Here is a 25,931-nt window from a genome sequence, read left to right on the forward strand (position 1 = left end):
ATCTATTCATTATTCACACGACACGGAATAGATTAAGTAGTATCGCGTCGACTCGACGACACTACGAAATTGAAAAATATAATTTTTTTTAACAATAACTTAATAATATGCATATTATATTATTGTTATTATAATCTAAATCGTTCTACTGTGGTGACTGGTGATTACGAATTAATATCAAATTCTTAAATCCGCGGTGCCGCTTATTTTGTTTTCACCAATTATATTATTATGTTTATTAATTATTATCTACGTAATGTAAATATTACTCGTTGTGATAGTTGTTATTACTTATTATTCTTATTATTATTACAATAATCACGTTGTCCACCGAACACTTTCTTGGTAGGTACTTGAGTCTAGTGTTGTACTGTAGGTTGAAGTCCACCACGTAGGACGTTTTGTTTTTGTTAACGACACTGGTAAGTGGTATGTATGATGTATCTACATAATCTACTATCCAAATACAGACATACAGTATGACTGATAATTAATTATGCAATCGTACGCATTTAGTATATTATTTGCTTTGCAAATTATTATTTGTTTTTTTAAATAGAACCGTGCGAGTTTACATATAAGTGTTTAGTGTAGATAGAATTATGAATTATAAATCGGTATAGGATCAACAGGTGATTATTGTCAATAGACACTTAATATTTGCCAATAGGTATTTGGTTGATTTTATTAATTGTAATTCATATTAATGTCACATATTATATTATACCAACCAATTTTCTGCACCTTGCGATTTTCTAATTATTGTTATTATTACCAATATTTAAATTAATTACCCAAATAACCGATTATCAGTTAAAATTCTCTACATTTTTGCTGGATACTGATAAATATATATTACACAAAAGGTGTTCCATAGTATTCAAAATATTTGTGATAAATTCAATATTAGTAAATCACAAATATCCGATGATTGGTATTTGGTAAGAGACGTGCACTTATAAAAAAATAAATAAAAATTATCTCTCAATTTGTTGTAACACAAATAGAATATATATATTAGTTGTATCAGAGAATCAAAATCAAAATCAAAATTTTTATACTTAAGAAAGATTTCAGGATTTGTTTATATTTCTCTTCTGTTTGTCTAAGTTGGTGTACCTATAGTATGTTGTATTATTCAATATATTTCATAAAAAGTAGGTACTTTTGACATTTTTGGAAAATGATGTGTGCATTTAATGTTTTTTTAACTATATATGTATTTTGGTAAATATTTTATGATACTTATTGACATTGTTATTTCTACAGATAAACAAAAATGCTGTCATTAATAGATCCTCGTTTTGAATGCTCTATCTGCCTTAACTGTCTAAAAGATCCAATGCTGACAAAATGTGGACATCGATTTTGTTCTGAGTGTATAAATACATGGCTTAAGTAAGTTAAAACAAATTATATATAATATACCTATTATTACGTGTTTTTTTAGTTAGCTATTATATTAAGGATCATAATGTATTTGAATATTGTATTATTTTAATATCTAAAACTTGAGTTACTGACATTATACTATATTAATAAAGACAGTTGGACGGTTTTTCATAACTAATTGCTTTTTTACCGGGTCACTGACAGTGATAGACATTATTTTACTCCTTCATACTTCTAACTCCAATAAGTGTGTCAACAGCTTTTGGAATAAAGAGAGTGAAAATAATTTTGTTTTTTATGACAAGGTGTAATAATCATTTAAATTAAGTAATCTTTGGGTAGTAGGAACATTGGCCAGTATGTCAATTACAGATAATCATTATTTCATAATATGACTATGCAATTATTGCCAATTTGTAAGGTGATTACAGACACTGGAGAGGTTGTGATAGTGGTGGTGGTGGTGTTGTTCTTTCAGCAGCATACTTGTTGCATATTCATCACTTAATTAAAATACACACATACAATTTTTGTTGAGGTTCCATATTTTGTTACCTTACAAACACTGTTTTTATGAATACATAGGTAACAATACATAAAATATTAACTGTATTCATTACCTATATGATATTTTAAATTATTATTTTTTTAGGCGGAAAAGTCAAATTTGTCCAATTGATTTATCACCCTTGACTATAGAAGGTTTATTTCCCGACAACTATACAAAACGAGAAATAGATGAGCAAAAAGTAGCTTGTTTAAATACTGGTTGTGATGTAACAATACCTTTGTTAGAAGCTGATCAACATTATGCCTCATGTGGATTTAATAAAAACCAAGTAAGTTAGTTTCATAAAAGTTAACTTTATAATTATTAATACATTATACCTACTTAAAATATCAATTAATTTTGGATATAAACCAATGCTAAGAAAATTGTAGATTATGATTTATATTGAAATCAAAGAGAAGTCATAAAAATATTTATTATTTGACTGTTGTGAAATATAGATGAATGGACTTGCTGATAATCTATGCCCATTTCATTTAATTGGATGTAAGGATACCATAAAAGATAAAAATGAATTATCAAACCACCTTGTTATGAGTGTGCATCGACACGTTACTGTAAGTAAACATACCCAATTAATATTGTATTTAAATGAAAATAAAATATTTCTATTATTTTATATATTTCTAGCTACTTACAAAATCTCATATTGATTTCATGAACAAATTTCAAATTAGAGATGGTGCTCGTTCTAAAGCTTTAGAAGCTACACAACTCTGGGATGCGAACAAAGACCCTAATTCTGAAAAAGCTTTACTTTGGTCAGTTATACATTTATTCTTTAAAATATATTTCAATTAAAAAAAGTATAAAGTAATAATACATCATACATTTTAATTGATGATAATGATTTTTTAACATTTACAGTAATTTATATGAAAGAATAGTTGTATTGGAACAAAGTAATATTGAAAAAGATAAAGATATAGAGCGTCTGAATCAAAAAAATGCCATCAAGGATAAAGATATTGAACAACTTAGTCAAATGGTTAATAATTTAATCGTTGAGTTTGGACAATCTCAAAATGCAATATCATTAATTATATGCAATGGTGTGTATATATGGAGATTTGAAAATTTTATGGAGTCTTTAAAATCAATGAGAGAAAAACCATTACAAACACGATTCTACACTCCAGGATTCTATACATCTTCTGCTGGATACAAGTAAAGCAATGAAATAAAGTACAAAATACCTGATGTTTAAAATATTTTTTTTTCAATTTTAGAGTATGTGGTCGAATAAATATGTCAACAGACAATCGTAACCTTTCTCTATTTATTCACATGATGCGTGGTGATTATGATGATACTTTAATTTGGCCATTTTCTGGTCATATTACATTAACTTTAATCCATCCAACAAATTCAACGCAGAACATTTGTTTGAAAATGCAATCATCAGCTGAATCTGAAGCATTTAGAAGGTGTTCTTTCGGAAATATTGGTAATGAAGTTCCTTCTTTAAATCCAAGAGCTTTTGGCTACAGTGAATTTGTTGCCATTGATGAAGTTCTTCAAAATGGGTTTATTAAAAATGACTCAATTGTGATTAAAATAATCGTAGAATGTATTTAACTTCTGATCTCTAAAGTAAAATAATGTTGAACCTGGCTTACAAAAGTATTATATGTAACTGTATCCGTCCATAAATAAGTTTATTTTAGAACTGATATATTCAAAATACATTTTATAGAATAAATAACAATTTTAAAAAAATGTATACAATCAATTTTCAATAACTGGTGATTTAGAGTTTACTTGACTATCCTCGATTTTATAATCCTTAGCCAGGTCTATATCCTAAAACATATGATTTTTTTTAATAACAATATTACACAAAAATCTATCATTGATTCTTACTGAACGCGGAATCCACCAATCCAGAAGTCTTAGCAATATGTGCATAAATGATACTACCAGTAAAAATGGATATACTCCAGTAGGTATGTAGCTAAAATTTAAATAATATGTTTGTACTAAGATAATTTATGAAATTAACTCTAAGGTATTGTACCTGCGCAATTGTTTTCCTAAACTTTTTGGTGGTTCTAATGAAACCATATTATACACTATCTCTGTTCTTTTAGCAATATTCATCCAGTTATACAGTGATTGCACTTTTTGATGACATTCAAATGGTGGTACTCCAAGTTCACTATTTACTTGGTTTATAGCTTTGTATAATCCTTGGAGTATAGCTAAAAGTTCAAGCAATTAAAAAAAAAATGGTTTGGTTACTATTACACATACACAGTGTCAGCCTGGGCAGACCAAGGCCCATGGTTAATTTTTTTAAGGGGCCCCACTATGAATGTCCTTAGCCCTATTAAGAAATATAACGTGCTGTTAAATACTTCGATAAACACTCCAATAACTACTCCCTATATAGACCAGGAACACATCAAGCAAAAAAAAATTTACGAGACCCTAAAGAAAAAAACCGAGGGGCCCAGAGGCTAAGGCCAAGCTGACACTAAAAATACACAAATTTAAAATTTTTTTAACAAACTGCACTATTTCTCATTTAAGCGGCTTTGCTATTCACATAGTTTATGAATACAAATTCATTACAAGCACTAAAATTATTTGTAACTTACATGGAACATTAGGTTCAGTTAAGATTATAAGTTCCGGAGGTAATACTTCAGGTATGCCACCTACTCTTGTACTAACAATCTTTAATCTTGAAATTGAAAATAAATTGTAATATTAACAAAATAAAAAAGATATTATTTTTTTTATTATTATTATAGTAAAGAAAATTAAAACCATACCCACATGAAGCAGCTTCAACAATAGCCATACAATATGCTTCTGTTAAAGATGTATTTAAAAATATATGCCCACGATTAAGTACATTGCATACTTCTGAATGCTCCAAGCTACCTAGTAAGGTTACTTGTTCGCCAATATTCAAATTATTACGTATGTCTTCAAGTAATTCACGTTTAGGACCATCACCTCCAATAATAAATTGAACCTATAAAATATATTTGTTGATTCCATTAGAATAAGGCAAATATAGTATGTAAACTTTTAAAAGCACATCAAACCTTTTGATTTTTCAAGCAAACATCAGCAATAATTTGTGCTAACAAATCAACACCTTTTCTATAAACCAAACGACTAACCACGACAATCGTAACTGTTAATGCAGTTAATTAATACATTTCAATAAATATTTTTTATATTCAATTCTAGACAAATAATTACTTTTATTTTTTGTTCTTAATTCCAACTTAGGAACGAATGCTGTTGTATCAACAGCATTTGGTATGACCGAAACTCTATGATGATTAACGCGAGCTCGTAATACTGTATTTTCCTTGCTAAAATAGTAATTTTTAAATTTTCAACCCAATTTATGTAATTAGATTAATAACTACCCAATATGTGATACACAAATGCAGTGATTACAATCAGCTAGTGACATTTCTAAAAATTTGTTTGTTATAATTGCTGAAGTGTCAGCAAATCCAAATAATGAATGGTCTGTGAATACTGTCTAAAAATTCAATATTTTTATTTATTATAATTTTACACATGATAACTAAATTATTTTTACTTGGATGCCGAGTAAACGACCAATCATCATTGTTTCATGAGCTAAAGTTGAAAATGCAGAATGCCCATGAATAATAGTTATTTGTTCTCGAACTAAAACATATCTAATTAATGGTAAAGAAGAAACCATTGAAGGTAAGACACATTGGTTATAGAATGGTTTGATTGGCAAATAGTACACCTATGAAAATTAATGATTTATTTTTTTGAAAAAGTATCGAATAGTTTTAACATATATTTTAATTTACTTTCAATCCATTTGTCATATACCGAACTCCGACTCTATCTTGGTATGAATGGGTTAAGACGATAACTTTATATCCTTTCATTAAAAGACATTGTGACAAATTGAATATGTGTTCTTCCACACCGCCCATGTTTGGGTAGAAGAAATCTGATGCCATACTAAAATTACATTTTTAGTCATTAATTGTGCAATTTAAGTGTAACTATTGTTCATAATATTAAGATTTTGTGTAGAACACAACATCCAGACTTATTAACCATTGGAATTTTTAACAATGTAAAATGTATGAAACTATTAATAGCTACCTATAAATACATATTAATTTTAAAGTGATTTTAAAAATGTATAAGTTCAATGAATTCCTTATTTAGGAACAGGAAAATTACTGAAACAGATATTAGATGTATAAATGTAAATTGTATTTTTTAACCATTCCTAACACCTCTGAACAACGGGTAGTATCATTACCCATCAATGACCATGATTCAGGCCAACTATTTTGTCAAACAGTAAAATATACCATATAGTATGGTTTGGAGTGAACTACAGTGACTTTATTTATTTAAATTGACGCCATTAGGCACTTTACAAGATGTACAAGCTATAGAAGTTATATAAAAATAATTAGTGAAACAGAGTATATAATGGAGTACATAAAGTTTGCAATCACAATTACATGAGTGGAATAAATTGAATAATATTATAATACGGTAGCCAAGAGCTAAAATAGGTAATTTATTATTATACTGGTGAAATATTCTATGAATGGACTATGGAGTGATAATTTACATACACGGTGGTGAATTCAGATTTCATAGACTAACAGAAGAAGGGTATGGTATGCTCAGAACTTTTCCATACAATTTCTATTGGCTGGTATAAACTTAGTCTGTAAGTCATAGGCAGTTGTATTTTAATTACAGTGCAAATTTTATAATTTAATTTGTGTTGCAGTAACACTGTGAAAAGTAAATAGTGCATCATGATTTCGAACTTGGTTACATACCAAATTTTGTGTTTCATTTTGAAATGCACACTCATTGACCGTAAGTCGTTGTTCGATAGTTCAGGAAAATCGGAAAAGAATTTTGACTATGAAAGATTATAATTCGACTGTGAGTAAGAAAAGAACTGCAGTATTATAATGTTTTCTATGATTCCGCCTCTGTAGTGTGTAGCAGAAGGTAAGTATTAACTAAATAGTAATAAGTAATAAGTATGAAATATTGAAATCAGAATATCAAACAGGATCGCAGGACGCATAATCAAGTACGCAACACGGCGACATTATTAATTAAATAAATAATAATGAATTTTGAGTAATGCCGAATGCAACGCATAGATAATAGATAACGATTTGATATTAGCATCACAGAATATTCTGTGTTAGCATATTAGTCCTATAAAGAAATGGACTGATAACAGAGAAAAAGATAGCATACAAACTCTGGTACCATTTTACCCTATAATGGCACAGAATAAATAAAATATACATTTATAGCCATTAATAGCAAGAAAGAGAGAGAATAGTTAAACAACAAAGATAACGACATTTTTGGGAAAAGATAGGAAAGCACTTTACGTAGTCGGGTCCCATTATATTACAGTATTACACAGGTACCTATAGGTATTGAGTATTGACTATCTCTATTCTAGCTCTTTCTAACCATGTTGGCATATAGCAACCAGAAACTGAAATTATTGTGCGTAGTAGGTACTCTGAACTGAAATATTCAGTTCAGTGAGTAGGTATGATGAATCGCAGAAGTAAAAGTCCCGATAAAAAAGATCCCCACTTTTTATAGGAAAAAGTCTAAAATAATTAATTGAATAAAATAATACATTAGTAGACTGTAGCCCATAAGCCCAAAAACAAATATTCCATTAGCGCAAAAAAAAATCCTTTTTGACAATCCATAAGCACAAATTAATTTTACAAAAATGTAGGAGGTAAAACAAGCCACGCCAAAGAAACACTTTACCCTGCAATTTAAAATGTCTGATTCATTTTTGTCGTATTCGATTTTAAATCTCAATTCCAATTTGTTTGTACTAAACTATTCCTATAGGTAGGTAAAACCGGTTACATTTAATTTGCGCATTTGAAAAAATACGCAAGACGCCATTTTAAGCAAATAATTCAAAATCCATAAGTATATTTTGAGGTTTTAATTCTTTAGATACTACATAGAGTTTTTATTAAATGCCATATTTTAGCATAAATATATCAGTTATTTTGGATGGCAACAGACAAATTGAGACAATATAGGTACATAACTTGAACGTACATTGATTTATGTAGAACACGAATTCTATAAAGTTGCTCAAAATGAGTGTGAGACTGTTTAAAATATACCATCGCATAAAATAGTATAACTATTATGTTATTGACTAAATAATAGTAAATATTCTAAATTACTCTTAGTCGTGACAATTACAATCTTCGACTCTTCATCAGCATAGCAAAATGTTTCATTCGTTCTCTATACGAGGATTTTCTTATAAATTTATAATATAGACATATCATCGCGTACCTATAACTCTGTATTTTCAACTGCCATCAGCAGTTCACGACGAATAATTTTATTTGATCGCTTAGAAATAAATATTCAGTCGCATTTCGTATATACAATTATTACGAACTATTTGTCGCCGTATTCCCGATTTTCTTCTATATTGTGATTATAAAATATACTTTCGTTTTCCGTCTAAATGTTGGATATTTTGGAATTAGTTTGAATCGTTGAAGTAAATTGTCTTACCGTATATCGCCAAATTGTTTGTACTTAAAATTAAAGTTAATGTAAATTACATTTCAATGGTTAATTTTGGAGTTTAAATTTGTAAGTGCAAACTCATCACTCGATCGTAGTCCGTAGAGCAGACAACTACTGGTTATAATACATAGGTGGATACCTGAAATAGGATTTAAAACTCGAATTTCCAACATGTTTCAATTAAAAATAAATCGATAATCGTAAATAATCTATATAGTTAATATATATATATTATATATATTATGTCAAATACCGATTACATTTAATATACCTTAATAATTTTTATTGTAGGTACATATTATTGTATATTTGTATAGTAAATCTTACGGTCACCGCGGTAATTTGTTACGATAAAATACGATACGATTTAGTAGGTATTACCTATACTAAATTTCAACTGAACTCGATCATTGTTCAACTGTTGATGTGTTTTTGAATTATAAATAAACTATAAACTTGATTAAAATTAATGATTTTAAAATGAAACTTATAATGTAACTGGTTCAATAGGTATTATATCATTTTAATTAAAATAACTTATTTATAGTTAAAAAAATAGTATATTAAAAAAAAAAATAATAATGAAAATAACATACGCATAGGGTATATTCCTGCAAAATAAAAACATAAATGCGTACAGTATAGTGCATATTTCTGAGGTTTTAGAGCATATAAATCCGGGCCCTAGTTATGACTTACTAAACTATTTTTTTCTAATATGGGACTTCTTTGCCAAGACTTTATTTTCCGATTACCAGTACCACCTACACATTTTGTGTAGTACGAAATTAAAAAGTGTGTAATGCCTATAGTAGCTATTAACTGTTTTTTACAGTTTTTTCTTCATTTCATTTTTGACTGATCAATTCATATAATCATACATCTTTTTTTTTTTTGTTTATTAAAAGAAAAATATGTACAATCTGTATTATACTATGCAATAAATAATATGGTTAATTTTTTTTTACAAGGCTGGACGGCTTTATGGAAGGGGGTGTCCAAACAACACTACTTCAATTCTAGACTTTTAATTTGTTTTTTTTTTTTTATTATTATTGGTTGAGGAGATCCCTGGGCCAACTTCGTTTTAGACGACGTAGTGGATTATCGGGGAGAGTGAGAGAGGAAAGATTGGAAATGAGTGGATTTGAGTGGTTGACTGTATTATTGTGAAATAATTTATAATAGTGGGAGGCTAGGGTGTATATGTTTGGAATATTGAGATCAGAGCGGAGTGTGAGGTTGCTGACATACCAGGGGGCGTTGGTGAGGAGGCGAAGGCAGATTAATTGGAAGGATTGGAATTTTTGAATGTTTGATTTTTTGGAGGTACCCCATAGCTGTATTCCGTAAGTCATTGAAGGGCGGAGGATCTGTTTATAGATTACGAGTTTTGTGTTGAGAGGGAGATTTGATTTAAGAAGGTGTTTCATTTTGTGGAGTTTTAAATTGAGTGACTTCCTTTTTGTTTTTATGTGATATGCCCAAGTGAGTTTGCTGTCGAGATGGACTCCGAGGTAACGGGTCTCTTGTGTTTTAGGAATCGTGACTTGTTGAGGAACATATAGGGGGACTATGATCTGGACGACTGGACGTAGAGTAAAGGTTATGTGGGTAGATTTATTTGGATTTATTTTGATTCTCCACAAATTGAACCAGTTTTGTTGTTCATTAAGATGGGTTTGTAGATTATTAGATGCTATGGTTAGGTCAACATTGGTAGAGATTATGCCTGTGTCATCTGCAAAGGTAGCAAGAGTGGTGTTTTCGGAGTGACTGAGTGAGGAATGTCGGAGGTAAATATGTTGTAGAGTGTAGGTGCCAGACAGTGGCGTATATACGAATTATTTTCACTATGGGCCGATTTATCAATTATCACTAGTCAAGCAGCATAGCCATAATTATACATTTTTAAGGGAGCAGCTGTTATATAATTAAGAATTATGACATATTATACAGTTCAAATAAAAATTGCGCAATTCAATTTTATAATTATTATGTAAAATTAATTTTTTGTTTCTTTTTTTAAAAGTATTGACAGTGTCGTTTGTATATTTTAATGTTATCTTACTATGAATTTAACATCAAAGTCAATAAGTCATTAAAGCAAGTCCCGTCAATATATCTAACATTTCCTTGTAGATTACTCAAAAATGATTTTAATCAACCGGCTAACTTAATCATGGTGAAAAACTGTTAACAGTGTAAATATACATGCAATGCTTTAATTGAACCTGCAATTTCACTATGGGCTCTGGCCTAGGGGGCCTCCCCCCTATATACGCCACTGGTGCCTGAATACTTCCCTGGGGAACGCCTGCTTTTATGTAGTGGATTTGTGAGAGTTCGTCCTCGCAACGAACAACGAAGGATTGGTTATATAGGAAGGATTTTATTATTAAAAACAAAGGGGCTGGTAAAAATCGTATTTTATAGAGGAGGCCTTCGTGCCAGACGCGGTCAAACGTCTGGACTACGTCGAGAAAGACACCAGTGGAGTACTGTTTATTTTCGAGAGTTTGTGAAATTATATCGATTAATCTGTGGACTTGATGGAGTGACGAGTGTTGATTTTTGAAACCGAATTGAGTGTGGGGGATTATATTTTGGCTTGTTAATATAGGGTTTAATCGCTTTAATATAATCTTTTCTAGGATTTTTGAGAAAGAAGGTAATAAAGGCTGATAGGTAGATATGAGGAAGGTAAGTCAGGAGGTTTATCTACATGTTTATCATACATCTATGTTAAATATTAAATACATTTTGACATTTTATACAAATATAATATATGAAATAAATGCTTATCATATTACCATAATTTCTATTTTTATCCACATAGATTAGTTACCAATCTACTTCTACTATATTATTGCAGTTACAATCGCGATAGATTTAGGTATATTGCTATTAATTAATTTTACTATTACTAATATAGTAATACCGTCTAATACCACAGGGCACAGGGAACAGACTATATGAAATTATAATAAATATTTTGTCTGAGCTTCTATACGGATACATAGTACCAAGATTTTAACTATAAAGATGCAAATATGCAATAGCTTAAAATTAGATATAGTAACAATATCGTTAATTTCGGTTTAAAATTTTAAATATTCAGTTTTGTGTTTCACTGTTTCAGTAAGAACTACTTTAGTGGAACATAATTGTATTAACTTTGTATTTTTTTTCATTTTATAGAATAAGATATTAAGATTATCTATATTTTGGCTATGGGGGACATTGCACTATAGTGCATCAGTATTGCACATAAGTCAGAAATCACGGTTGTAAAGGATTCCATTCTATCCACATTCCACAACCGTGACAGAAACAGAACCATAGAAATATTGGAAATACAGCAGACAGAAATATCGAAAACTGAATAATATGAAAGCAATCGTTTATCTGGCGCAGTGCAACCGCAACACGAGACGCGAATATCCCCGCACAGCTTGGGCGAGACGTTTTGCGAGTCGCGAGCCCGCGCCGACGACGCTATAAACAAACGCCATTTTGTGCTGTGATGCTCGAGTCCGGTGCCTACCCACCCCCCGCTCCGCAGTTCAGAATTCATAGTTCGTACGATATACGCGATACATAATACATTACTGACTGCCGGCGAGGGAAGCGTAGTGTCTACATTTCTGCTTAATTACTAATAATATCGCCGTCGCTGTGTGTTCGTGTTGTGACTTGTGGACCAGAGCGGACAGCCCGACGTTTCGAGACACATTCGTGTCTGCCATTTGAGATCGCCTGCCGTGCTGCGTGTACATACGATTGCGGATAGGTCGCCTGACGGGTGATTGAAGACAGTTATTGCAGTGCCCGAAAACCCGAAACTCGCTCATTCGGCAACGGAGATATGGCAAATCCACGTAAGTATGGCCGCGCGTTGTCCACTACATTCTGCACCCGCTTTTTTTTTGCATATCGTTTTATGTTTCGCGGTACGAGCGCTCGCAGAGCCGGCCGGCTTGTTCCGGCCATCGCTTGCGAGTTGCGGTATACGAAGACGATCGCGTCTCGTCGACCAAGCGCGCGCGCGCCACCGCGTGTCTGCTGCAGACGTCACGCGCCGCGTCCAAAATGTCGACGGAACTCATTGATATTGCGACCCGGCGACACGCCACTACCGTTACACAACATACAAAATGTAAATGTGTTAAGGTCGGTTGTGCAGTTTTAGGGAAGGTGATTTCTCCCGGTAGAAGTTCGTCGTCGAGGGTTGTAATCAGGGCCGTAACTGGAAATTAATGGGGGGGGGGGTTGAACCCCTGTGTACGGCCTTGGTTATAATAGGTACCTGTTACGGCAAATGTATTTGACAACATAATATTATGGTTGGTAGTTGGAGATTTTTGTGATTGGGATGTTTTCATGCGTCGTGCACTAGCAACTTAAGCGAATACACACCAACCTCATAGTTGTGACTGTATTCCATTCATTTTATGGCGCATTTGATACAATTATGTGCTTGGCCAAGTGCAACCTAACTTAGATTCACATTTTATGCTGGTCAAAGCTTGAGCTAACAAAATAACTTATATTTTATTTTAGAATACTCAACTGGTCAGTATGGTGGTGGCGGAGGTGGAGGCGGTGTTGCTGGTGGATACGGTGGATATCCAGCATACGGTGTTCCTCCTCCAGGCCCACCAGGTTATCAACAACCTGGGGCACCACAACCACAACAAACTCAACAACCTCAAAGCGGATATCCAGGTAGCGGTGGATGGAATCAACCTCCACCGCCACCAACAGCGGCCAGTCAAGGTGATTACGATTATACTAGTATTGATGATCCACACAACAATTAAATGTCCATAGCTGATGTTATGAAATAAATATTTTATATGTTGCAAAGTGTCTTATAATCGCCATAATACTTAATACATTTTAAATTAAAAGTAATATGTACCTATGTAGTTGCAAATAGATTAGGGATAACACATTTTTAACGATTTTTAGAATTTTACTATATTCTACTAACTTTTTTGTGTGTTTCTATCATTTTGAAAATAAAAAAAAATTGTCGTCAACTCTTATCAATTCATACGTAACCATAATAAATTATTTTTCAACCTTCTATAATTAAATTTTCTGAACTTCTGAAAAATAGGAGGTGGATACCCTGCATATGAACAACCTCCACCAAGTTTTAGACAGCAAGGAAGCCAACAAGGATCATTTAATGGATCAAGTGGTAGTGGAAATGGTTATGGAGGTCCTCCATCGAGTGGTGGATATGGTGGACCCAGCAGTTTTGGAGGTAATTCCTATTTGGCACTTCATTTCATTCAATTTACACAATTAATCTCATTCCTTTTATAGTTGTTAATATAGTTAATTCAATTTTTTTAAGGTGGTAGACAAGAACGTAGCAGCGGTGGAGGATATGAGTAAGTACATATGTTAATTTATAAGTCACATTTTATGTTTGAATGCAACAATAACAAAAGTTATTAAGATAAAATACAGTTATTTTATCACAAATATAATATTAGGTATGTATTCAATAAGGTTGCAATGTACACTGAGTACATAATAGGAATATAATATATTATGAAGCTACTAGTTCTAATTAAAGTAAATTATGTAATTGTACATTACATATTCATGCTTTGTTAAATTAATATTTACCATATTATATATATGTTAATATTATTATATGGATTTTGTATACTGTTGGACAATAAAAGTTAACACAGTACTCAAGTTTCTTAAAAAAAGTATTATAAAACTTTTTGTTATATTTTCATAGTAATTTATTGAATACATTTATAACTTTGAATAGTTGTGGTAAAATATCTGAAGTATTGAAATTGTTTTGAGCATTTATTAAATAAAAATATATAATGCCTACGGTATTTAATTAATTATGTTTAGGGTTTATTTTGTTGCTATGTAATACAATGTTAAATTTCTAGTGTTAGGCTTAACATTAACTATTAAACGGTGTTGAATGTTTTATTAATAGTTATTAAGAGTATTAGTAAGAGTAATAATTAGTGATGAGCTTATATGTACGGGTGATATTTTAAGCATGCTCACCCCATTTTTATGCTTAAATTGTGCATATATTCAAATTCTGATTTTTGGAATTTTTTAAGTGTAGTTAAATACAATATTTTTGTGTACTTAGATTTTTCACAACATTTAAGGATTATCCTGTGGCGATACCAATTTTTGTTTTTCAAATGACAACCTATATATTTTAAAGCAAAATGTGTTTCTGAAAATGACATATTTTAATCGAAATTTGAATGAACACTTCCTTAGTTATTCTTCTTTACATACATAGAAATAAGGATAATAGATTGACTATTATACTAGTGTTTTGTAAAATGGATATGAGCTCGATAATTATAATTGGTATGCAATACAAGATATTCGTCAATAATTAATACCTAACTGAATTTTAATTATCGAGCTCGTAGCCATTCACAAAGTATTTAGTATCTAATATATTACTATCCTCATTCCTTAGTATGTGAAGAAGAATAACAGAAAGTTTTCGTTCAAATTTCAATTATAATACGCCAAAATTACCAGAATCACATTTTGCTTTAAAACATGTAGGTTGTTATTTGAAAAATAAAAGTTGGTACCATCATAGGATAATCCTTAAATGGTGAGAAAATATCGCATTTGAATATATGCATAATTTAAGCATACAAATGGGGTGAGCATGCTTATATTTTATAAGGTGATTTTCACCCTGTATATAGATTGATAATTGCAAAAATGTTATATAATATTTTGATTTTTCTATTACTCTAGTAAGAAGTCTATGGGGCCAAAATTTAATAGGATGTAATATGAACTAGAGTGTGGATTTCTATGCAGTAGTACATTTTTTCACTTTTTTGGATTTTTGTCAGCCATATTAACAAATTATAACAGTTAAAGCTCATGGCAATTTTTTGCATATTTAATGATTATTAATACTGTATAATCCTGAAACCAAAGTTTTTTCAAAATAAAAGGTATAAAATAATTTTTGTCAGTAGAAAATCCAAAACTACATTTTTAGGCACTAAATAGTAATTGAAATGATGGTAAATTTATCAATTAGATATTTAATTGTAAGTTATTTTACATTATTTTAATACTTCATTAATTAAAAATAATAATTCTCAAATAAAAAATGTGTATTATTTACCCTACATTACACAATTTAAAATATTTTTTTTTTGACTTGCATATTTTCACAATTTTGACTTCATGTTATATGGTATATTTTGATACATTTTAGTGCATAAAAATCTGTGCTCTAATACTGACATGTGTGACTTAAGAAAACTCTAGAAGACCCTCATGCTATACCTCTTGTCTTACACACGTGTTATAGCAAATATATGTCTTGGATTTATATTATATTAGGCTGAATGTACATGTCATTATGTTTTCAGATGCTATTATAACCGTGAAGTTAATTTTTTCATGTTTTATTAAAAATGAGAAAACTTTAAATTGAAATATATAATTTTCCATTATTTGTTTAAAAATAAAAGTATAAAAATCCTACGTACTGTAGAAGAATCCAGTATGTACATTTGTATAAGACAGATAACACAAGCAGGTGTAGTGTCCACTTAAACAATAAATGTATTTCAAAAAATGCTATTTTTAGTATCTTTGTTAAACAATACACATTGGTCCTGAGTTATACAAACTTCTAAGATGTATTGCTTGTGTTTTAATAATAATACATTTTTACTATAATTTCAATTTTGAATTTTAAAGACAACATTTTTCAAGCAATTCAATTAAAATAACAAATGAGGGAGGTTCACTCTGTGAATGTACTAAGGTCCCGGTTCCAAACATTTTTAAAAAATGCAATGAACTATAATTTTATATTAACTTTGTACAATAAATAAATATTTTAATATCAACAATCGTATCTTTATACTATTAAGTAATAACTAACGGATGGACAGAACAAGGATATAAGGTGTTCTAAATTTATGTTTAAAAACCTAAAACTGGTTCATTCACATAATTATTTAGTTTATCACTAAAGTGGTGTACAATGAATATACATGGTTGATTTTGTCTGATTTGGTATCAAATTATGTATGATATTATTCAATCCAAATTGAGGATGCTATGTTCTGCTGGCAAATGAGGTGACCCTACTATTTATTTCATTTTTATTTAGTGTAAATAATAATTAGTTGAGTTAATAAACTTTAAAGGCAATTACTTATTAGGTATGTTTTTGTTATACATTATAATATAATTAGGTAAAAAAAATTACTAATATCTAAAGCTTAAACTTGCACATGCTCTTGAGTAGTTGCATTTTTCATTTTTGTGGATTTATTTTAGTTTAAGTCTATAGATGAAGGTCTAAGTTTTTATTCAACATTAGAGATTAATATTAACACTAAAATATGTTAATATTTTCTTGGTGCAACTAATAACTACTAAGAGTTAGCCATCACTACAATAAATGTTATAATTTATTATATCTTTGGCCATCATTTTAGGTATTCATTATTATTTGTATTGTTTGGTTCATATAAAATTGTTAAATATTATAAAAAAAATGTATTAATCATTTTTAATTAAAAGGTGTTAAGTTAATTGTATTTCAATTTAGTAGATAATATAAATATTAAACTAATAAAATTTATTACTCTTATAGATGTAATCAAATTCCGAATTTTTTTTTTTAGTTGTATATAATATCTATTTATTTTTAACTTAGACAGGGAGTTTTCTATTTTAAAAATTGATTATTAGTATCAATAAATTGTACAATATGATTGTGTATGTAATTATTTTAGGTTTAACGTGAAATATTGTGAATTTTTTCATTAGTTTGTGTATGTATGTAGTCTAAACTCTAAATTATCTCAAACATTGGAACATTTTATTTACCAAATTTGTATTAAAAATAGTAGATAGTAAAATCATTGATATAAAATTTCATCTGTTGAATGATATAGGGCATATTATGATAAAACTAGTATTATTTTTAATTTTATGTCGATATAATATATTTATATTGAATTACTTTATTGATTATTAACATTTAAACCAATTTTAGTTATACATTAGTAGGCTGCAATTTGATACTTAGTTTATTATACTTTAATAAGAGTAACCTCAGGTGGCGATCAATTTTTGTTGAGTTCTCTATGGAACTTGTTGACTTGGTGTTATACCCATATATTGAATTGGTTTTTATCAACTTTCGTGTCTGATAAGTCGTTGCTAACAAATTGCTTTGCCGTAGTTAAATCTTAGTAAAAAGCTAGGTGGTTGATAAGATAAAGTGCAAAACTTTGCGATACAACCACTGTTGCTGCTGTATGCAGAAACCCAAGGTTATTCTTATTCGGGACATACTTCAGTCTCGTATATATTATTTAAGACTCATTTGATGATCTTTGAGGTAGTTGTAATATGTGGCAGTCTGTATTACCTAGTGTATACACTAAATTACTTGACTACCACTATGTACAGTATTTATTTACCCATATTATATTCATCAATAGTTTCTATAGGTTTTATCTGATACAATGTTTACAAATAGGTGACCCCATCTCCTATTATAACAATGGTATATTTTTTATTGTGATGTTTATAACTTGGGTAGTAGTAGCAGCTATATTTACGGCACCATAACATCTGAATTAAGTACATATTTAGGAATTTAGTTGAACTTGTTATGTGTATGTAAATTGGGTTAGGTTTACTATGGTAAAAAAAAAGAATAAATGCATATTATTTAAAAAAGTTATTGGTTATTCAAAGTAACCTCAGATAATAAAGTGGTGAAGAAAAAACATTTGTTTAATACAAATGTGAGGTCATGAATTCTTAACAAGATTTTGCTTAATAGAAAATCATATTCAAGTTTCATTGCATGAATAAACAAACACTTGAATAGATCACAATATATTTTTTACCTATATAGTTTAAGACGTATTCCCAACTTCTTTTACTTAACAACATTCGGTCCTTTTGTTAAATTTTGCGACACAAATGTAGAAATAAATATAAATATATTATTTTTTATTCGTAATTATAATAATTCTAATTTTAAGCCTACAAATTTAAAGTATTAGTTAATTTATTTTATTGTATTGCAATTATAATATAAGTATTAAGATAATTTACATATGGTAACATTGAACTGGACAATTACAAAAAATGTAACTAATAACCAAAATGTCCAAATTAATAAAAAAATTGTATTATATTAACACCCATAAAAAGATGAAAAGTACACAGTTCACCTGAAGAACTTTGTGTCACACACCAGTTGGTAATTTTTTGTTTAGGGTATTACAGTAGTTGGTCTCCTATTCTATCAGAATAATTTTTGAGTAAATGTGGTTAGGTCTGGTCCACAGTTTTGATGTATATTTTTGTATAAGATAAATATACTGATGTGTGTTGGTACATATTTATTATTTACTTATCTACTTGTTTTGCTATATTTAAAGGTTCGTGGTTATTTTGTAATGCTATTCGTAATGTATTCATTTTATACAGGCGTTCATTTTTATTTAACATTTGAATACATTTTTGAATTTTAATATTAGAATATATTATATTCAAAATGTGAAGAAATAGGTATATTTTTTTTATCTTTTTGTTGATTCTCATAATTTATAAATCTTAATGGATTAAGTTAAAATATGATTTGTAATCAAATATTATGGTACTATTATTAATTTTAAGTTGGGAAGTATGCTGACATTTATAATAAATGTTTTTATACTTTAAGACTGTTATGTTTAATTATTAAATTGTAAACATAATGGTGTAATAATTTTGTAGGTAGGTACGAATAAAAACAGTAGTTATCTCGTTATACAAGAATAACCTTATGCATCTAGTATAATATCAAACTGTTACCTAAATATATTAAGTTTTATGTGACTAAAAGTAATTATCTATCTGTAGAATATGGATGTGTCATTAATTATAACATTTATAATACTAGGTATTAGTATAAACAATATATTAAAGTAAAAAGATTTTTTAATTCAGTTAAGACTTAAATAATATTATAATGGTTCAATGAAGTGAAAGTTATTATTCTAAATATATTAAAAAATTGTATTAAAAATGATTTTGCCAAGCAAAACATACAAAATCGAAAATGGGTATTTTATTACTGTAATACATTTATTAGTTAAGTTGTCAATAATGAATAAAAAATAAAAAATGTAGAACTTTAATTTAAAAAAAAAAAACAATTTCTTAAACTAGAAATAATATGAATAATAACAAAAATCACATATAAATTGAAATTAAAGAAGTATGCTGAATAGCATGGTAATGTGTATTTTGTGTCATCTGAGATTATTTTTGGCCCGTTTAAAGAAGAACTATACTATATTATTATATTTTTAGCACAGATAAAAGTTTTTGGGTACTTGTTATGCTAAAAACACATTATACAGACTTTTAAAAGTTATTTAATTGGGTTTTCTTTATTATATTTATTTCATAAATGTTAGTAAAACTGTTCTACAAATGAATACAACCAAAATTGCATTTATAAAATTAATGAACTGATGATAATTTGTTTGAAATGCATTTATAGTTAAATAACCAAAAATAAAGACTAACAGTAAAAAAAAAATGCATATTATAAAGTCCCCAAGCCCAAAATTATAACAATTACTATTTTTATTCTTTTTTATTAAAATATATATATTTTTCATAAATATAATGTTATTAAGCAAAATATAAATTTTATTATTTTAGATAATTCATATAATATTAAAAATATGTTCTTAAACAAGTGGTATTTCAAATGTATTATTATTTAGTATTTTTCATATACCTACATGTAATTAGTTAATGTTTTATAATTCAATTTTTTAAACTTTATGTTTTTATATCATAGTTTAATTAATTTAATGCTCATAATAAATACTTATAATTCTCTGTATTTTATTTTCTTAAATTATTAATTTAACTGTCAACCAATAAATGTTATCGTGTTTGTTTTGTTGATTTTGTTCTAGTTCCGGCGGCAGGGGTGGTTTTAACAAAGGTAAATAGCACCGTATTCAAGTGGTGCTTTTTATACATTTTAAGTAAATGGTTCATAGTCGCTCAAATAAGTCTGTTAACTATATAAGTATATATACCCAAAAGCTGATAACAAGATAAGTTAGGTATCTTGTCAAGGTAATACTTCCAACCTGTATTTAGCAATTCTTCATCATTTATATACTAGAGAACGGTATTTATGATATTTTATTCACTTTTTTAAATCAAGTGGCGTGCAAAGTGGTTAGCAGTTTCACTATTTATTTAATATATAAATAAAATGTTGACATAATAAAAATGTTACTTTGTTTCCGACCATTGTTGGTCTTGGTAGTTTTTGTTGAGACGTGGTGTAGTCTGTATTATTCAAGTGAATATTACGCATACCCATGTGGTGAATTAGGTTCATACAAAAATGCTGTTTATTTAAACATGAAACAATAATTTGATGTATGTACAATATTTATACTTAATAATATAGTTAAGCTTTACACTGCTACACTATTTTTATGTTCTGCACCTGTCTATGCTATATAAAAATTAAAAACATTTTAATTTTGAGATCTTTATGATTTTAATTATTTATGTTTAAATTAATACAAGCCAGGGTTTCCTAAAATTTACTGGCAATTGATAATATAAAATAAAGGAACGTAATAGTACGTCTAGAGCTTGGAATGGTATAAATGTTTTGGACGTAATAGTACGTCTGGAACAGTGAAAGGGTTAATTATTAGTGATTGGTTTTAGTATATAATATATGTTTATATATGTTTATAGGTAATAAAAAATTATAAATTAAAATAAAATTTACATTCTTAAAAGTTACTACTTATATGACTATTATTACTGCCATACATTAAACAATTTTAAAAATAAATATACAGTTGAAACCCATATTAACTTATTTTAAAATTAACCTTTAGTAAATCTTATTTGATGTATAAATAAATTATTGGGTCTTATGAATAACATCAAAACTATTGTGATTGATGAAATAAAGTGTATCTAATTAATGTGCTTGATAGGATATAGGCACAACTAGAAAATTGATGTTACAAAGTTTTTATAGTAGGTTGGTTATGAATCTATTATGTACATAATTCATCTGCTATTTGGGATGGTGTTGAAATGTTTTTTGCATACTAAATGGTTATTTTATTCATAGGTTACCACTAAACAGTGTTAATATTAAGGAAAGAATTGTCCTTTAATCTTTATAAAAGAGTGTGTATTGGTTAAATGTGTTAACTGCGCCTCAATAATGCACGCCACTCAAACTGTCTGATGCAGTTTCCTTGATTTGTAGTTAATAAAAGAATTGTATTCCTAATATTTATATTAGAAATACATATTATATATAATGGGGTGTGTGTCCCATGGTTTTTCATTTCAGTTTGTATAATAAAAGTATTTTCTATTATCTGAGTCTCCATAAAAGTGTTGTTACAATTGCTTAATATTATTTAAATTATTTGCAACTCGACAATAATTGGAAGTTTTGTTTTCATATATTTTTGAAGATGAGTTTTTAATAAAGTTGACATTTTGTTTAATTAATACAACAGTGTATTGTACAATAATATAAAAGTCATATTTTCATGGTTTACAGAAATATCTGATTGTCTTGGTTTTTCTATTTTATTATTGATGTTTGTTATGTCAATATCATTTGTTAATTTTAGTTTTTCTTTGTCTAGGTAGTGGAGGACCACCTAATGATCGTAGTGGTGACTTCATCGTTCAAGAGGACACAATATTTGTTTCTGGCATGTCTACAAACACTTCTGAAGCTGATATTGAACAACACTTTGGTTCAATTGGTATTATCAAGGTAATACATTATCTAGCTTGTATTAAGTACATCTCATTTTTTTATTTTGATCTAATTCATATTTTATTTTAGACTGATAAAAAAACTGGAAAGCCGAAAATTTGGATGTACAACGACAAAGCAAGTGGAAGACCTAAAGGGGAAGCAACTGTTACATATGATGATGCTCATTCTGCAAATAGTGCTATTTCCTGGTTTAATGGTTTGTGTTAAAATACTATCGAAGAGTATTCACTAATTGGAAACCCTAAACTAATTAACTTGGATACTTAGGTAAAACTTTCAATGGATCTACAATTAATGTCCAATTAGCCACAAAGAGAGATAATTGGCAAGGAGGACGTGGCGGTGGTTCAACTGGAAGTACTCGTGGTAGTTCTGGTAGAGGTGGTGGTGGACGTGGAGGATATGGTGGTGGTGGTTATCAAATGGATGATCCTGTATCAGACGATCCATCAGAAGGAGGCGGAGGATTCTATGGTGGCCCCAGAGGTAATAATTTTTATTTACTATGAAAATAAAAATATCATGTCTACATTAAATGTTTCTTTTTAGGTGGAAGAGGCGGCGGTGGCAGAGGTCGTGGTGGTGGTAGAGATGACCGTGGACCACCCCCAGACCGTAGAAGAGATGACCGTATGAGCAGTGGAGGTGGCAGAGGTGGCGGCCGTGGTGGAGGAAATGATTCAGGTGGTCGTGATGGAGACTGGAAATGTTCAAATCCAACTTGTGCCAACACTAACTTCTCTTGGCGTCAGAACTGTAACAGATGCAATGAACCAAGGCCTGAAGGATTTGGTGATAGTGGTGGCAGACGAGGAGGTGGTATGGGTGGTGGTCGCGGTGGACCACCCATGCGCGGACGTGGTGGTGGTATGGGAGGTGGTCGTGGTGGTCCTAGTATGGGTGGTAGTCGTGGTGGGCTTGGCGGCGGCGGAGGTGGTAGAGGTGGTTTTGGAGGAGGAGGCAGAGGAGGACCTGGCGGCCGTGGAGGTGGAGGAGGACGAGGTGGTGGACCAATGCGAGAGTAAGTTTATATTAATTCTTTTTTTGAATCTACAAATGAATTATAAATATTTGTATTGTTTTTTAGTGATAGAAGAGGAGACAGAAACCGTCCGTACTAATTTTAATAATAATAAAACAAAAACTAAATATTTTTAGCAGTCTAATTTTTTTTATACATTCTTTTATTGACGAAATATGCTTTGTGTAATTGTAGCTAGATAAAACTTTACTAAGTAGTAAATTACAGAAGTCAAGAAGTTCATGTTCATTATTAGTTTTTCTTTTATGTAAATAAATAATAAGGTAATCATATTTTTAAATGTGATGAACAAGATTTCTGTAACCATGTATTGTTTTTATTCTAAATTAATGAAAATCATAATTTTTTTCATTGTTTAGAGTATCGTTTGTGACTTCTCAACCTCATTATTCATAATATAATTACTTGTATTGAGTATTATTATATAGATACCGATATTGTTTTTTGTAACTTTTAAATAATAACGTCAATAATTAATTATTTTGTTTTGTTGTTAAATTCATTTCTATGATAATTCCACTATTCCTAATATCAAGTGTAATCCAACTTGTTACATAATGTCAGGAATGGGCAGAATAGCAGATAGGAGACTCAAAAAAATTATTAACTCTAGATTAGGGTTTTCATATTTTATTTTACTTAAACCATAAAATTCAGCATTTGGGGACATACGTTTGTAATTCAAAAATGTAATCAATGTTACAAATCTTAATGAGTAACCTACATAATTATCAATTAACAATGTCCAAAATATATTGTTGAGGGTGATCAGGAAAAAATGAATTTATTCATCAATAATTAATTATGTCATCAAGCATTAAAAAAATTTTAAAATAGATTTCGGTAAACAATCAAATAATTAACTTGATAACTTTAGCTGACTAATGATTTTTAAAAAAATGTTTAGTTAGTCAATATAAATAAGTACCATAGTCAAAAAATTTTTTTCTTCATTTTGTAATGCTAGAATATCTACTTATGGCCCATTTCTTCATAAATTGTTTACTACACATTATTTTGTTTATATTAACAGTTATGGTACCTATCGCATATTTAACATTATAAACTATAGATTTTTTGTATTTACTAATATAATTATATCAATATGTGTTGTAAAAATGTAAACACATAATTTCATTTTGTGTTTAAGTATATATTTTTTTTTTATTTAAGAAAATTTACAATCTATATACAATTTATATAATAAGTAAATATGATGAGCAATATTACAGGACATGAAAATGTTGAGGGAAGGGAGTGTCCAGTGACACTACTTCCAATTTAAACTTAGGGGGGAGGATGTTTAAATATTAGAATATTTTTTAACAAGACAACAACTACTATACCTCACCATATTAATATTAAATTTTTATCAAATATTAAAGTGGATAGTATAGATCAAGTCAAAACAATTTTCGTGAGGAGAGCACAAGCCACCACAGGTTACGACACAAAATCATAAATTGTACAAGTTCTGATATAGTATACTTTTTACAAGTATTGTAGAATCTAAGTGGATCGCCGTATTGTTTTTACTGTGTATCATCACATTACCTTTTAGAGTAGTCAAAAATTTCGATTTTCTGGTAGGGAAGAAAATATAGTTGGTACTATTTGGGGTATGGTAAACCTTTAAGATTGATTAAATTATTTTTGAACTATTAAATTATATGACATTTTCAAAGTGTTTAGATTAATTTTTACCTGTATTCAGATCCTATGGTTCGTCAGAAATTACTTTGTTGATAATTTTATAACACTTGGTATCATTATATCATTGTCAATTTTTTATTGGAAAAAATTAGTTCAACCTACCAATTTCTAATAGAATAATAAAAATTATTTTAAATAGCAATATAAAATAATCTTAAAAGTATATGATGACACGTAACAGCTCCACTCAAAATTGTTTTTCTCATACAATGATTCATCATTGAATTGAAATTTAAAACATCCATTGCAATAACCTGCAAGATGATGAGGTACACTTGATGCTATATACTAGAACTCCCTGATTTTAAAATGTAGATTTGTCTAAAATTTGAAAAATTGCATGATAAGCAAACTGCAATATAGTTCCTGCATTTGTATTAATTAGTGACACTTAAAATAAATATTGTATTCTGTAATGGTTTATGGAGAAATTAATAATTGTAAGGATGTCATATTTAGAAAGGAGATCAATATGAATAATGTAAACGTAAGTCGTTATCAGTTATAGTAACAAATTTATTAGTCTTTTATTATAAGAAAACCATTGCGATAAATGAAAAATATAATTCTATTAAATGAATTCAACATATCTACATGCCTACACCAAAAGAACAATTTTGACATAAGGTAAGTTTATCTTTAGACGGTCTAAATTATAACTTAAATTATAAGACTTAATAGATTTATAATGTATAATATGTAAAGATATTACCAAACTAAAAACAAAAACCCACTATTATTATTTATAC

At 29.1% G+C, this 25,931-nt stretch overlaps 3 protein-coding genes across 9 annotated transcripts; 2 read left to right on the forward strand and 1 right to left on the reverse strand.

The window, feature by feature from the left end:
• The first annotated feature begins 23 nt into the window (after window positions 1-23).
• On the forward strand, window positions 24-3,578 carry LOC111042200 (TNF receptor-associated factor 6-like). Of its 6 annotated transcripts, none has more exons than XM_022326730.1 (7): window positions 24-429; window positions 1,270-1,398; window positions 2,045-2,231; window positions 2,404-2,520; window positions 2,594-2,724; window positions 2,831-3,130; window positions 3,193-3,578. In XM_022326730.1, the coding sequence occupies exons 2-7, from the start codon at window positions 1,280-1,282 to the stop codon at window positions 3,539-3,541; spliced, it is 1,203 nt and encodes a 400-aa protein (XP_022182422.1). In that variant the 5' UTR covers window positions 24-429; window positions 1,270-1,279; the 3' UTR covers window positions 3,542-3,578. The 6 variants fall into 6 exon arrangements, with proteins under 6 accessions (XP_022182422.1, XP_022182421.1, XP_022182423.1 ...); XM_022326729.1 differs by having other exon boundaries at window positions 24-422; XM_022326731.1 differs by having other exon boundaries at window positions 24-345.
• Window positions 3,579-3,616: 38 nt separating this feature from the next.
• LOC111042197 (phosphatidylinositol N-acetylglucosaminyltransferase subunit A) lies at window positions 3,617-7,148 on the reverse strand. The gene is made up of 11 exons (XM_022326727.1): window positions 6,784-7,148; window positions 5,779-5,935; window positions 5,532-5,711; window positions 5,353-5,471; window positions 5,180-5,295; window positions 5,020-5,111; window positions 4,741-4,946; window positions 4,564-4,649; window positions 3,981-4,164; window positions 3,827-3,917; window positions 3,617-3,766 (listed from the first exon to the last, which is right to left on the reverse strand). The coding sequence occupies exons 1-11, from the start codon at window positions 6,816-6,818 to the stop codon at window positions 3,692-3,694; spliced, it is 1,341 nt and encodes a 446-aa protein (XP_022182419.1). The 5' UTR covers window positions 6,819-7,148; the 3' UTR covers window positions 3,617-3,691.
• Window positions 7,149-12,101: 4,953 nt separating this feature from the next.
• LOC111042186 (RNA-binding protein cabeza-like) lies at window positions 12,102-23,763 on the forward strand. 2 transcript variants are annotated; one of them, XM_022326710.1, is made up of 10 exons: window positions 12,103-12,435; window positions 13,118-13,333; window positions 13,680-13,829; window positions 13,923-13,959; window positions 20,560-20,588; window positions 22,288-22,421; window positions 22,494-22,623; window positions 22,695-22,913; window positions 22,977-23,448; window positions 23,515-23,763. In XM_022326710.1, exons 1-10 carry the CDS (start codon window positions 12,423-12,425, stop codon window positions 23,546-23,548), a joined length of 1,434 nt encoding a protein of 477 aa, XP_022182402.1. In that variant the 5' UTR covers window positions 12,103-12,422; the 3' UTR covers window positions 23,549-23,763. The 2 variants fall into 2 exon arrangements, with proteins under 2 accessions (XP_022182403.1, XP_022182402.1); XM_022326711.1 differs by lacking the exon at window positions 20,560-20,588 and having other exon boundaries at window positions 12,102-12,435.
• Window positions 23,764-25,931: the final 2,168 nt, after the last annotated feature.

This window comes from Myzus persicae, unplaced genomic scaffold (genome assembly GCF_001856785.1).
Source record: "Myzus persicae strain clone G006 unplaced genomic scaffold, MPER_G0061.0, whole genome shotgun sequence".
Lineage (NCBI taxonomy): Eukaryota > Metazoa > Arthropoda > Insecta > Hemiptera > Aphididae > Myzus > Myzus persicae.

Coding starts and splice junctions, on each gene's coding strand:
- LOC111042200 (XM_022326730.1), top strand. CDS start 1,280: ATGCTGTCATTAATAGATCCTCGTTTTGAATGCTCTATCTGCCTTAAC. Junction 2,521..2,593: donor GTGTGCATCGACACGTTACT/GTAAGTAAACAT, acceptor ATATATTTCTAG/CTACTTACAAAATCTCATAT. Junction 2,725..2,830: donor TCTGAAAAAGCTTTACTTTG/GTCAGTTATACA, acceptor TAACATTTACAG/TAATTTATATGAAAGAATAG.
- LOC111042197 (XM_022326727.1), bottom strand. CDS start 6,818: ATGAGTGTGCATTTCAAAATGAAACACAAAATTTG. Junction 5,296..5,352: donor ATTTGTGTATCACATATTGG/GTAGTTATTAAT, acceptor TTACTATTTTAG/CAAGGAAAATACAGTATTAC. Junction 4,165..4,563: donor AACTGAACCTAATGTTCCAT/GTAAGTTACAAA, acceptor TTGAACTTTTAG/CTATACTCCAAGGATTATAC.
- LOC111042186 (XM_022326710.1), top strand. Junction 20,589..22,287: donor CAGGGGTGGTTTTAACAAAG/GTAAATAGCACC, acceptor TTCTTTGTCTAG/GTAGTGGAGGACCACCTAAT. Junction 23,449..23,514: donor GGTGGTGGACCAATGCGAGA/GTAAGTTTATAT, acceptor ATTGTTTTTTAG/TGATAGAAGAGGAGACAGAA.